Raw genomic sequence first — 13656 nt, forward strand, 5'->3', positions numbered from 1 at the left:
GAGATTGAACCCACAATCTGGGTATCTGCCCTGACCAAACCCAAACTTTTTGGTATAAAGGACAAGGCTCCGACCCATTGAACTACACCAGCCAGGGCAATCATTTCTTTTAATGGTTGCATAATGTTCTACAGTAGATATATGCCTTGATTATTTTTGCTATTCCCCCAATTCATGGAGATCAACTTGTTTCTAGTTTTGCCTCCACAAATAGTACTTTAGTAAACATACTTGTACCTAAACATACATATATACATATATATATATATATATATATATATATATATATATATATAGTGTGTGTGTGTGTGTGTATATATATATATATATATATATATATATATATATATATGTATGTATATATATATATGTCTCCTGGTATTTTGTTTCAATTGGAATCACTGGGTCAATGACATGTTTATTTTTAGTCATAAACATTAAACTGTTTTCCTAAGAAAGCTGTAACAATACACATTCATATCTATGGTTAATAAAAATACTTTCTTTAGCAAGATGTCTCCCCAGGCTATAGTGTTATAACTGTCTTTTAAAGTTTTTTTTTAAGAGCAGTTGCTACAAAGTAAAATCTAATTGTCACTTTTTTGCATTTCTTTGACTACACATGAATATGATCATCTTTTCATAAGCTTGTTGGTTGTTGGACTTTCGATTTTGCAGATTGTATTTTCATATTCTTTACCCATTTTTTCAATGAGCTATTTTGTCTCCTTGAGCTACAAGCATTTCCCCCCAAAATCTACTGTATTTATTAATGGTATCTTTGCCACGCAAAATTTTTTTACTTTATTTAGATAACTATGCTTATATTTTTCTTATAGCTGATGTATTTTCTGCCTTCCAAAGGAAGTTTATCATCCCTGACCCTAAATTATTTTATGGTTCCTATTTTCTCTTACAGGACAGTTCTTGATTGATTAATCTATCTTTTTGGTTTTTGTTTATTTTATATTTTAACCTTTAATCCATTTAGGATTTCTTTTTGGAATTGGTGTAAGATAAAGACCTAGTTTTCTTTTCTTTCAGATGAATAAATAGTTTGATAGTCCCTTATCTTAAGTAATGCATCCTTTTACCACTAAATTGGAATGCCTCTCCAGTTCTACATCGAATCCTCATTTATATGTGGATCAATTTCTGGATATTCTATTTAACAAGTTTGTTTGGGTCCTATATTCAATACTTATTGGTTTGATCAAAGTAGCTTACAGGATTTTCAGAATTTCTGATATCTGGTAAATCAGATTACACAAATGATTTTAAGGTAGTTATCAAATGCTTAGGCAAATACATTAAAAACCTATTTGCTAGACTGAAGTGGAATGCAAAATCAAACTAATATGTCAAAATAACACGTGTATAGTTTTAAAAAATTCCAAAATCTACTTTCCATGATCTGTGTATTTTTATACAAACAGATTTGGAGAGGAAAGATTTTTTAATGCACGTATGAGCCGTTATACAAGGAATAGGTGTGTCTTCAATCCTTAAATGCTCCGTCATATTAATAGCTCTGTTTCCTTGATTCACAGATCGGTCCTTCAGAGGAGTCATCCCTGATCATGTCTTCGCTCTGACCTACAACAGCTTCCCAGTGGGACTACTGCTCGGGGGAGAGCTCTGAGGTTTCCCTGAAGAGAAACTCCATGGGGACTGTACCTGATCCTCTAATAATCACTAAGACTTCCCTGATCACAGCTTCTGAAAAAGACGACGACCTAGGAGAGGTACTGGCTGCCTCCCTTCCGCCTCAACCAGCCCTCCAGAGTAAGAACACAGATGGCCTTTCCAGCAAGCCTCCGGGAGCAGCCCTCAGCCCCAGGGCAGCTTCTGAGGCCCTGATGCAGGCCTGTGAGCATGAGGCCACACGGCCAGACATGTCTTCTCCTGGCATCTTCAATGAGGTGGAGAAAGCACCTCCCGCACTCAACTCCCCTGGCAATACCCGGCGGCCAGGAGACAGCGAGCCCACAGCCCCAACCCCGTGTTCTGCAGCAGCGAGGGATCTCGTACACACAGCCTGTACCATGCCAGCCACCCAGCACACCCACCAGGCCATCCCAGGGGACCAGCCTAATGCCAGCGCCGCCTCAGGATCTGAAGACACCCTGGGGAAATCACAGGGAACCTCGGATGGAGAGCAATCCGAGACGCCGGGTTGTCCTGTGGGAGGCACTTGTCTCAGCAGCCAAGATCAAGTGCCCTGTGATTTTCCTTCTCAAGACACAATCCCGGGAATGGTGCAGACGGCAAACACAGCGCCTGGGGTGCCCAGTCACGCCTCCCCTCCTGCAGGGGAAGGGCAGGGAGCCATTTCCGACTCCAAGACGAGGGCCTGTGACTCTCCAGCTCGAGAAGACGGATGTTCAGGGAATACACAGCCCTCTGCCGCCACCTCAGACACCCAGGCCGCAAGCTCTGTGACACCTCAACCACCCCACCTCCCTGGCAAAGGTTCGGCGTTTCCTCCGGAGCCAGAGGAGACGCTGCTGGCACCACGGTTCAGAGAAGCAAGCACGATGACCCATCAGGCTGAAAACGAGACCAAGGACGTCCCCAGCAGGGCTCAGCAAGATGCGGGGGTGCAGGCCGTGACGAGTGTGGAGAGCAGGTCGGTCTCCACCAGCCCCAGCATCCTCACTGCGTTCCTAAAGGGAAGCCCTGCTCCCGAGCATTCGGAACAAGAGCAGCTGCGTGTCCTGTGCCATGGCAGCGGGAGCCACGCGCTGGAGCTGTCCGTCCACAAGCTGCCCCCCCAGGGGTCAGGGCAGTGCCCCGGCCTCATGCCAGAGGTACGCATCCAGGCAGCTGCAGCTGTTTCCACCGAGGTCCAAGGGGGTAGCAGATTGGTGAGCTTGCCAGGGGAGGTCCTCCAGACCTCATCCATCAGCGAGGCATCCAGTAATGCCCAGGACACCTGTACTGAGGATGGGAGGTCAGCGGGGATGACCCCAGGGATGACCTCCAAACAGCTTCCTGCTCATTCTAGTTCCCTGAAAGCTAGCCTCACAGACCAGGTTTCCACCAGCACAGGAAGTCAAAGTGAAACTAGTCACGCCTTGGGGACATTGGACACAAGGCCATCGGAGCTGGCAGCGAAAACCACAAGTGACCACAACTCAGACCCTGATTGCAAACTCAATGCCTCCTGTGGCCCTGCCGGCCACACTGGCCCGTCGGGGGGCTTGGACCCCACGGATCAAGGAGATGCAAGAGGGAAGAAGCCTGAACCTCTCCCGACAGGAACAGAACAAGGACCTAAAGGCACGGATCTCCTGGAGGGGAAAGCCAGGGCAGAGGCCACCACCCTCCTGCTCCATCCTAAATCTCAAGGAAGCGGAGGCTCGGGGTCAGCTGCCAGTCCCATACCCTCCCCGGTAAGGAATCCCCTGGAGGGCGCCAAGCCGGCCACCAGCCTGAGCCTGCCGTCCGAGTCCATGGGTGGGGACTCCAGCCCCAGTTCGGGCAAGAAGACTCCTTCGCGCTCGGTCAAGGCCAGCCCGCGCCGGGCCAGCCGGGTGAGCGAGTTCCTCAAGGAGCTCAACGTGACCGCGCAGGCGGGGCTCACCCCGGGGGAGAAGAAGAAGCAGCTGGGCGCCGAGGCCAAGCTGCAGCTGAAGCAGTCCAAGCGGGTCCGGGACGTGGTGTGGGACGAGCAGGGCATGACGTGGGAGGTGTATGGCGCCTCCCTGGACCCGGAGTCGCTGGGCGTCGCCATCCAGAACCATTTGCAGAGGCAGATCCGGGAGCACGAGAAGTCCATCAAAGCGCAGAGCGGCCAGGCCCGGAGGTCCATCTCCTCGGACACTTCTTCTTCCCATAAGAAGCTCAAGGGCAGGCAGCACGGCGTGTTCCAGGCCATGCTGCAGAACTTCCGGCGCCCCAACTGCTGCGTGCGCCCCGCCCCATCCTCTGTGCTAGACTGACAGCGTGTGGGAGCCCCTGTGCCCCTGCAGGGCCTTCCCAAGGGTCCCTCCAGGTCAGAGCGCACCTGGTCCCCCCCATCTCCCCAACCCTCATCCCCCCCAAACCAAGCAGAGAAAGGGAGTATCAACTACAGGAAATTGCTACCAAGAATTGTTGGGTCCTCTGATTGGAGCTCTGCGAAATAAAATACTTTTTTCAGCTGGGGATCACACAAGGGAAATGAAGGCATTTCCCTCTGCAAGAAAGAACAAAGCAAGCTCCGCTGAAAGTGCTCCACCTCCATCAGGAGGAAATAAAATTCGCTGGGTTTTGCATATGTTGCTGCTTAGAGAACCAGCACTGTCATTACACGTGTGTCATTTTGTGTCCCTGTCTCAATGGAGCACACTCCGGTATTTCCATTAGAACCCGGCGTTGTGTTAGAAATACCAGAAACGCTATGAGCAAAGCCCCCGTTACACTTTCTAGTCCTATTGCAACAAGGATGCTGTTACCGTGCAAAATTGAAGTAGCTGATAAGAAACCATCACGGGAAAAAAAAAAAAAAAAAAAAAAAAAAAAAAAAAAAAAAAAAAAAAAAAAAAAGTGAAACAAAATTTGACTCATTCCTAGGCCAGAGGACATGAAGTAAAAGCATTTAAATGCATAAGCTACCAAATATGAATTGATATTTGTAAACATCTCCAGAGTCATTTTTGTGAACCTTGTTATACATCTTCATAAATGTAAGGAAGTTAAGATAGGGAAATTAGTTATGCTTTTGAATATGAATACTGCCCACATAACACATGAATTAATAGATACAGATTTTTCCAGCACCAAAGGCAAGACGCATCTCTGTGATTCAGACTAGATTAAATTCCCATTTCCTTACCCCAGAGGAAGTACATGGGCTGAATTCTTGAAAAAAAGTCATCAAGTTATTGGTAATACTAAATTTTATGTTGTGCAGATGTCCTCCAAAAACATTCTACTGAAATGTTAAAGTTCTGGTAAGGAATAATAAATAACCAGTGAACACTCTTCTCTCCATGTTGAAAAAAAAAAAAAACAGGAAAATTTCCTGAGTAACAAAAACAGTGGGTTTCATTTAGACTGCAGTAAACAGGACGCAGTTTGTGTGTTTCTTTTGATCTGGTTCAGTAACTTCCAATAGAAAATGTAGTCCACAGCAAATAGAACACAAGCTCCCTTACCGCTTTGGGGTGTAGACTAATATCATGTCATTGCTTATGTTTCTAACCTATAGCAATAAGGTGACCTCTGCAAATGTTGATTTTAAGAGCAATGCCATCATATCTCATCCTTTAAACCCAATAAAAGAGAGGCTCTTCCTAAAACACAGTTTGAGCTTTGGTCCTGGAGAACATGGGCACCTGTTTGAGCTCAGCCCCCTCCTGCTTCCAGAAATGGCCCTGTCCATGGGATCCGTGAGTGTCTTGCAGGCACTGGACTAGGTTGACCAGCCGTGGCTTGAGAAGTGGGTAGTGAGGAAGAGGGGAAGGAGCTAGAGCTCCTGGACTCGTTGTAGGGAGATCTCTGTTCACCACCTTGCATTGAGAAAATCAGATTGTTAGATGTTGAAGAAGCACTGCTTGCCTTCACTAAACTCACTCTCCTAGAGGAGACAGATGGCCATGAATTCCCTCTCCGGATACTCGTAAAGGCCATTTTTGCACGGACTCAAAGTCCTGTTTTGGCATTTTTTAAAAATTCTTTTTGGCATATGCTGAACATATTGGAGGAAATCATACTTGAACTTTAACACAAGCTACGCTGGACACAACCTGAATTAATAATAGCCATGGATTTCTTTCAAAAACGATTGGACTGTATACAGGGCCTGCATAGTAGACCACAATCACAGCATTCTCAGAGCCTGAGAATGGTACTTAAAGGAGGTTGTATTTGGAATTTATAATGAATTTTTTCATGATATAATTTTTAGTTTCCTTAACAGTTGGCCTCTATTAAGAATGCTGTCTAAAGTAGAAATCACCATCAAATTAGCAATCACATTATTATTTAATGATTAGAGATTTTGTCTAAAATCTCTTTTGGCCTTAAATATCAATTTGTAATTATGTTCATGTCACTGCTGTCAGAGATGCCTTTTCCAGGATGTAATCTCACTCCTATCTCTCGCTCCCCTTGTCGTCTCCCTCACACGTTGTCACACGTGCTGTGTACACACAGAGAACACCCTGTGTACACAGTGGCAGCTGTCAGCAGCACCCACTGCAGCTGGGTGGGCCCCAGGTAATCCTCTGTGCAAAGTGGCTAGAACAGGCTGTTCCTGCATTAACATAGGAGAAAAGGAAGAATTTAGTATCTGGTAATAATATTTATTTTCATGTGTTTGAAGTAACCACATGACTTATACATAGTTAAATGAGGCAGAGGCCTCAAAGAGTTGTCGGCATTTGTTTCACATTAAATCAATTTAAAATTAAATTAATTAGAACTAAACTTGGAGGTGTAGTTGTGCCTCTCGGTAAAACTTAATGTTTGAGAGAGTAACTTTTACTGGTTTTCCTTGGTGCTGGTACTAACCCTGACTTCTTTATTACTTATCTTTACTTCTGCCACACTGTAGAAATTGTCAGAAAATATATTTCAAAAGCTTTCTTGTTTTGTTGTTTATTGAATCTTATAGAAGGAAAAGCTTTTAAAAACAGTAACAGAGTTTGACCGGTGTGGCTTAGCAGTTGAGCATCAATGTATGAACCAGGAGGCCACAGTTTCATTCCTGGACAGGGCATATGCCCAGGTTTCAGGCTTAATTCCCAGTGGGGGGCGTGCAGGAGGCAGCCAATCAATGATTCTCTCTCATTACTGATGTTTCTATGTCTCTCTTCCTTTCCCTCTTCTCTGCAATCACTAAATATATATATTTAAAAAAAAATAACAGAAATAGATCATCAAATGGATAAATAAGATAGGAGCCTATTCAAAACAACCATGTTTTTACATTATGATACCCTGTGTACTCTCACAGTGAAACCTTGATTTGAAATGTTGCCTTCACTTTGTGACACAGCATAAACATTCACTATGTCATTCATGACTCCTTAGGTTCACTCAATAAATGGGGTTGCAAAACAACTTGAATGGCAGACTCTGAGAACTTGTTTGGCTATTCCTTACCTGCAAAACACACATTGGGTTGAAAGTTGTTTGTTTTTGTCCTTAATTTCTTTGGTTATGGTTTGATTCTTCTTAATGCATTTTAGTTGTTGAAATAAATTAAGCAAGTGTTTTATTAAGTAAATAAATATGAAATGTTTCTTGAACCAGCAGTAAAAGAAAGATGAGCTATAACAGAGAATCTGGAAGGAAATGAAACATTTGAAATGTTAAGAGGCCAAGCAGCTTTCTCAGTACACAATAGATGTTTTCATTTAAATCATGATTTTCCTATTTTTATGATGACAAGAAAACGCAGATCCTTTCAACTGTCATATAATTATCTTTAATGCTTTTCTAATTTTGTCTTTCTTGGTTAATGGTTTTAATGCACAGACCAATTACTTCACATATAGTAAGCTCCTAATCAGCCTCTGTGTGTTTTGGATCTGTGGCATGAGTTGAATATTTTATTAGGTTAAAGCTAACCAGAAACCTTTTTGTTTGCATCCAAAATAATATATTTATACCCTATCTGAGAATTATTTTCTACCTTAGTATGTATAGACACATTGAATATTATTTGATTTTTTTATGTCTTTTTAATCTTTAGAATTATCTGATACTCATTATTTCAGATATCAGTGTTCTCCATGCTATAGATTAAATATCAAAATTTAAATGAGTTTGACTGAATATGCATGTATAACACATAACCTGGAGCTTGAATTTTGAAACTGAATCTTAATAGGATTGAGCTGTGGTCTTAAAATAGAAAGCCAGAAAGAAGTTCCTATCATTCTGGAATACCTGTATATACCACATGAAAAATATATTATGACATGACTTTAAAATGTGTTTACAGGGGATCTATATAAGTATGCTATTAATGTAAATTGTTTGGCCTTGGCTGTATCTGCTCTGTTTTACTACCTAAATGTGAAAATGTTCCTCCTACATATTGTACATGTGTTAAAAGATTTGTCCACTTCTAGTACCATCTAACTCACCACATCCCTTGTCTACTTTTTAAAAATCAATATAAAGAAAAACAGTACATTAGCATAAGCTTTGCATATATGTACATGTGTTTTTACTGAAAATTAGGAGCTTGTAGCCTTTCGTAGACCTCTACCTGTCTGATTGATCAATTGTCTACAATGCTGCCATGGAGACGATGCTGTTTATTCTCTCCTGCTTTGTCCTAACTGGTGTTTGAGAAATGAGGCCTGTGAATTTCCCTTTGTGATAACTATACAGTGAACTCAGCAGTCTCTTGACGAATGAGCTGACCATCTTGTCCCCTCCCTTGTTTTTTCTATACAGTAAATCAGAAATCTTGTCCACGTTTGCTTCAGTATTTACTATTTTATATTCATATCTGAGCATTTGTTTCCTGTTAGCAATGCTTCGTGTGTGAAGCCCTTTTGGTTGAATTGCTCCAAATGCTGGTCAGCTGCTGCCACTTGGCAAATGACAGGTGACTGCAGAATCTCCTGCCCATCCTTCCTAATGAAATTCTGCAACTGGCTGAGTAATTATAAATGTCATCTGTGCAGACACATGGACTCAGGATGGCTACATAATTTTAGACATTTTTTCAAAAAAGGAAAAAATGGTCTTGTAAATATTGAAACAGATGCTTATGAACTTTATCCTACTCTTGGGGGGGGGCAAACTCTCCTTGGCAACAGAAATCAAATAAACTTGATTTGCAATGACCAAGGACCTAGACGGAGTGGATGAAGGTGAGAAAATTCTGTCTCACAAATAACCAGAGGTCATGACAACTACTTTTAACTGTGAACACTCACCAGCTAACCTACTCACTTGCCACAACCAAAAAACCTCTCTAAGTAAATCCAATACATCTGTATATATGTGTAGGTAGAAATAACAAAATAGCCTAAAAAATTACTCTTAGGTAATCAAAGTGGTGATCATTTTAAAGGACATTTAAATAACCATGGGCCTTGCTGAAATGACTGTGGAGGCCAGAATGGTGCAACAAGGTGTTATTTACAAGTTTGGTATGTGTGTGTGTTTTTTAAGTCCCAGATATCTCAGAAACTAATCATGAGAATAAAGACTGTTGAATATGAAATCAAAGCCAAGCAATAATGTGCCAAAAAGAGGCAGTTATACCAGCAAGTGCAAGTACTATGGGCACACCACTCTATAGTCATGGTCTGCTCCGAGAAGACTTTAACCCACAGGATAAAAGATGTAACGGCTCATTTCTCCTTTCTTACTGGAGAAGCTTGATTATGAGATTATTAAAGAGATACAACACCCGTGAGCATTACTAGGGATATGGTTAGCAGCCCATACAGAAAAGGAGTCAGAAAGCCTTGCTAGCTTAAAACTCAAGACAGCTCCACCTGGAAACTTGGAGAAATGGGGAAATTAAACATATGGTAATTACTCTTCCAGGACACTTGACATGTAAAGCAATTGGATTAATTCCGCCTGGAGGACTGCCCACCTTTGCTACGAAAACATAGTTTTCCAAATGTAAAGTAACTAAAACATGAGTACTTATATCAAAAAGGGCCTCAAATAATGCCTTACAGAAAGAAAAGGATGTTCCCGATGGGCATTCCTAAGTACTACTTCTTCATCAAGTATCTTGTTGAGTTCAAGCTCAACTCCACTGGCTGCAAAACAGTCGGAATGAAAGTCACATAATTTGCACTTCAGTAAAAGGTACTGATGATCAGCCAGGGTGCTGATAATTATGATGATACACCAGTGGTTTAAGTGTGTTAAGGAGAATTACATGGGAGAGAAACGCAGACTTCTCTTTTGATTTCTTAAGATGTGGGTATGTCATTCGCTTATTTCTGGGGTGAAAATTATAGCTTGCTTTTTGACATTGCTGCTAGCATTACTCTTTATTACTTTCAAAATTAAATTGTCTATTCTTTAGAAAAACTTTTAAGCAGTTACAGAATTTTTTTCTGGTTCTTATCAATGCTTTTAATACCAAGTAAAGACTATGTATAGAGTAAATATATTAAATGAGTAAAAAAGCTTATCCAGGTTTATCAGTAAATTTTAATGATTTTTTTATTAGATTCCTTAATGTTCATTTTAACTGCATTTTTTGAGTAAAATTATTTTTCATAATGTTTTCCATCATATCTTAAAGTGATATTGATAAATCAGGAGATTGCAGTATTATAGTCATACTCCTGAATCCCTACAGGAGAGGAGAGACTAATTCTTGTTTTAAGGGTATCTTGAGATACCTTAACTGAGGTTGAGAAAGGTCAATGGGGCCTGAAAACTCAAGAATACTTACTAACAATTACTAAATGTCTAAATGTATTTATCTCTGCTGTATTAATATGTTGTGAACAATATGTTGTGCATAATACTGTAGCTGGTCGTGGAATGTCAATACATTCTGTAGATGTGTATGGTCTGCCAGTGGTTGGTTTTCTATTTTTATGTGTAGAAAAAATTACATGCCATATCCCATTTTAAGGCCAAGTTCGGTCATAAGGTAGGCACATATACAAAAATGAATAAAGCCAACAAAAGTGTGCATGTGTATTCAGTAACAGTCCTTTCCTTTTTGGAGGTCAGAAAGGGCTGTTGGTTTTTTTAATCATCTTCAAAAGTAGATTACATAATTATCACAAAGACTGAATATAGTAATCAGTACATTGGCATGTTACTAAACATGCCAGGGCTAATTAACCATGCCATTAGTCACAGGTAAGGTCAGTTCTTTGACCACTGGGATGATTTACATTCCTCACACATCCTCTCCATGTTAAGTGTGTGACTAGGATATACATACTATGGGTGTGATTGTGTACATACCTCGTATGAATTATCTAAATCCTCAAAGCAGCTATGGGAAAGCAGGAAGAAGAAACCGCTGTTCAAAAGCCTCAAAAGGGCTAACCAATGTGTATTTTTATTTTCTACACATAAAAATGTGTACACCACATACTGTAAATAGCTTGCAGACATAAATGCATTTTATTCATACTAGTATATTTAAGTAAATCACAAAACAACTCATTGAAAACTGCATCTTTCTATGGCTGTTCTGTTTTACACATACTAGTATTAGTATCAGGTCAGATTCTCCATTAAATGGTATTACTCTCTGGTAGCAGATTTGGAAAATTAGGAAAGCTCCACTGGGCCACAGAAATCTACTTAGCATCTTACTGAGGCACACCCTGTTCCAGAGCAGCTACAAAGGTTTAATACTGTTTCTTTAAGCACCTAATTTTATATCTGAAAATGACAAATACTGGGGAAAACCAATTATGTTTTGTAGACTCTGTTTGTACATTTATTAGTGTATTTATTTGCATAGGCTGATAAAAGCCCTACATTTTTTTTAAAGGATATATCCCTAGATTTCAAGAGTGTAATAATCATATGAAGTGAAAAATTATTGTACACATTCTTTTTTTTTTCTTTAAGATTAGTCAAACAATGTTTAGCAACACCAAAGAGAAGTTTAGAGAAAAAAATTTGTTTTAATTATAGATGATGTTGGTAGGACAATTGAATATGAACAATTGTGAGTTCTTTAAGATGGATTCAAATAAATTACTATTATTAATAATAGGTGATACTGTGTGGACTTGATAACAAGATTATAGTCATTAACTAGCAAATGTCAACACTGGACAATATTTTTCAATTTGTCACAATTCCAATCTGTGAACTGATGTTGTTTGAGTTTCTCTCATTTCTTCTGAAAGGAAATACACTATTAAAATAAAAAAGTCTGATCTGGTCCCTAAAACCTAATATGATTTGACCCCAATTCCTTGACATTAAAACTTATGTTGACTAAGTATTTGGTTTAAGATATGAGGGGGAAATATCAGAATTTTCCATTAACAGAGAATTCTGCATGGTAAAGTACAAATATAACCACTTCTCACTAGAAAGTAAATGATGCCATTTAATATGTATTTGTATTTTAGAGAATGAATGTGCCATCATTATATGTAAGATAAAAATAAAAGGTTAACCAACCACAAGAACACTATAGTTACAACTACAGCTGGCTCTGTTTTTTAACTAATAAAAACATACTTGTTTATAAGAACAGCATACCCGAATTCTTGATTTTTTTGTCAATATTTACTGTTGCTTAGAAGATAAATTTATGTAATTATTTTGGAAGATGTGTTTTCATTCAAGTGCCACCCCAAAAAAAAAAATAGCTATCAATGTGAGAATCATTCATGTTTGTAAATACTCAGCTGAGAAAAACCAAAAGTGTAGTGTAGGTTAAATCACTGAAGATATAGGAATACCAAAAGAAAATTCCATTTATGAATGTGCCAATATTAATATCTAAAGTTGCCTCCTCATCCTAGCTGGTTTGGCTCAGTGCATAGAGCATCAGCCTTTGGACTGAAAAGTCCCAGGTTTGATTCCAGTCAAGGGCATATGCCCAGGTTGCAGGCTCAACACCCAGGGGCCTCTCTCTCTCTCTCTCTCTCTCTCTCTCTCTCTCTCTCTCTCTCTCTCTCTCTCTCTCTCCTCTCTCTTTCTCTCTCTCTCTCTCTCTATCCCTTCCTCTCTGAAATCAACAAATATATTTAATTACTTCCTCATGATGTCTATATACAAGATCATAAAATGGTTTATTCGAGAAAGTCCCCATCCTCCAGAAATTGACCTACCAATTAAATTTTATTTCCTAGAAAAAAGATGAAATATTAGATTTATAGATCAAGATTTTGAAATTATATACTCTTCTTCCTTCATTTTGAATTTGATTTTTGAATGGATGAATGAATGAAATTCAACTGATGACTTAGTTTTACCTTTAAAATTTTCAAATATTTTTTGCATTTCATTTTCCATAATAAATGTAACAGATGAAAATTTACTGTGCTTTTTGTCATTATTGTTACTGATTTTGCCACTGCTGTTGAAATTGCCCTTTGAGCCCTTAGGTGTTTATAACCAATTAATTTTCAATGTGACACATTTCTCCTAGGAACCTACATTTCTACTAGGAACCTACAGTGGAGTTGAATTTCCATCGAATCAACAATACATACCTGCAGTCATCAGAAGCAGTGGATTTTCCTGCTCCTGATGGCACAGTCGTGTGTGTCTGTGTGTGTGTGTGTGTGTGTGTGTGTGTTTGTGTGCGAGCGCACGTACATTTGCTCTTGTTTGGTGAGAATAGTGAGAGGTTGACATGCATGAAAATACTGGAAGGGGTTTAAATGACAAGGCCCATCCACTCTTACAGTGGCATGGACCATCTGTATTCAAGCTTATATTGTCTCATGTCTGGGCTTAGCTGCCTCTTTTCCAGGACCATTCAGATATGTGCTGTGGATATACAGCCTCTCTGACTACTCCTCGGCAAAGTCAGGGTCCTGCTATCTAGATTCTAGGAGATGGAAAGCCAAGCCATGCCTTCCAATCTAGCGTACCTATTAATAAAACTAAGACTTTAATTGGACCCCTTTTTCCTGCATGAGTCTGATTTCAATTCATCAAAGAACTGTAGAGCAGGGTGGTTACAAGATTTATGAACCCCAAATCCCAAAAAATGATTTAGTGAATTTTCTGTTAACTTTC

General features: G+C 40.0%; 1 protein-coding gene and 1 long non-coding RNA gene across 3 annotated transcripts in view; both read left to right on the plus strand.

The window, feature by feature from the left end:
* GPRIN3 (GPRIN family member 3) overlaps positions 1-4367 on the plus strand; it is a 65332-nt gene extending 60965 nt beyond the window's left edge. For both annotated transcript variants that reach the window (XM_036411489.2, XM_045570785.1), the window contains one exon: positions 1551-4367. In XM_036411489.2, the coding sequence (XP_036267382.1) occupies positions 1665-3944 (2280 nt within the window). In that variant the 5' untranslated portion in view covers positions 1551-1664 and the 3' untranslated portion in view covers positions 3945-4367. The remainder of the gene's footprint in view (positions 1-1550) is intronic.
* Positions 4368-4502: 135 nt separating this feature from the next.
* On the plus strand, positions 4503-12162 carry LOC118704143. Its single transcript, XR_004983308.2, has 2 exons — positions 4503-6630; positions 6857-12162. It is a non-coding gene; the product is annotated as an uncharacterized LOC118704143 (long non-coding RNA).
* The last annotated feature ends 1494 nt before the right edge of the window (positions 12163-13656 follow it).

Source organism: Pipistrellus kuhlii, unplaced genomic scaffold, assembly GCF_014108245.1.
Source record: "Pipistrellus kuhlii isolate mPipKuh1 unplaced genomic scaffold, mPipKuh1.p scaffold_m20_p_1, whole genome shotgun sequence".
NCBI lineage: Eukaryota > Metazoa > Chordata > Mammalia > Chiroptera > Vespertilionidae > Pipistrellus > Pipistrellus kuhlii.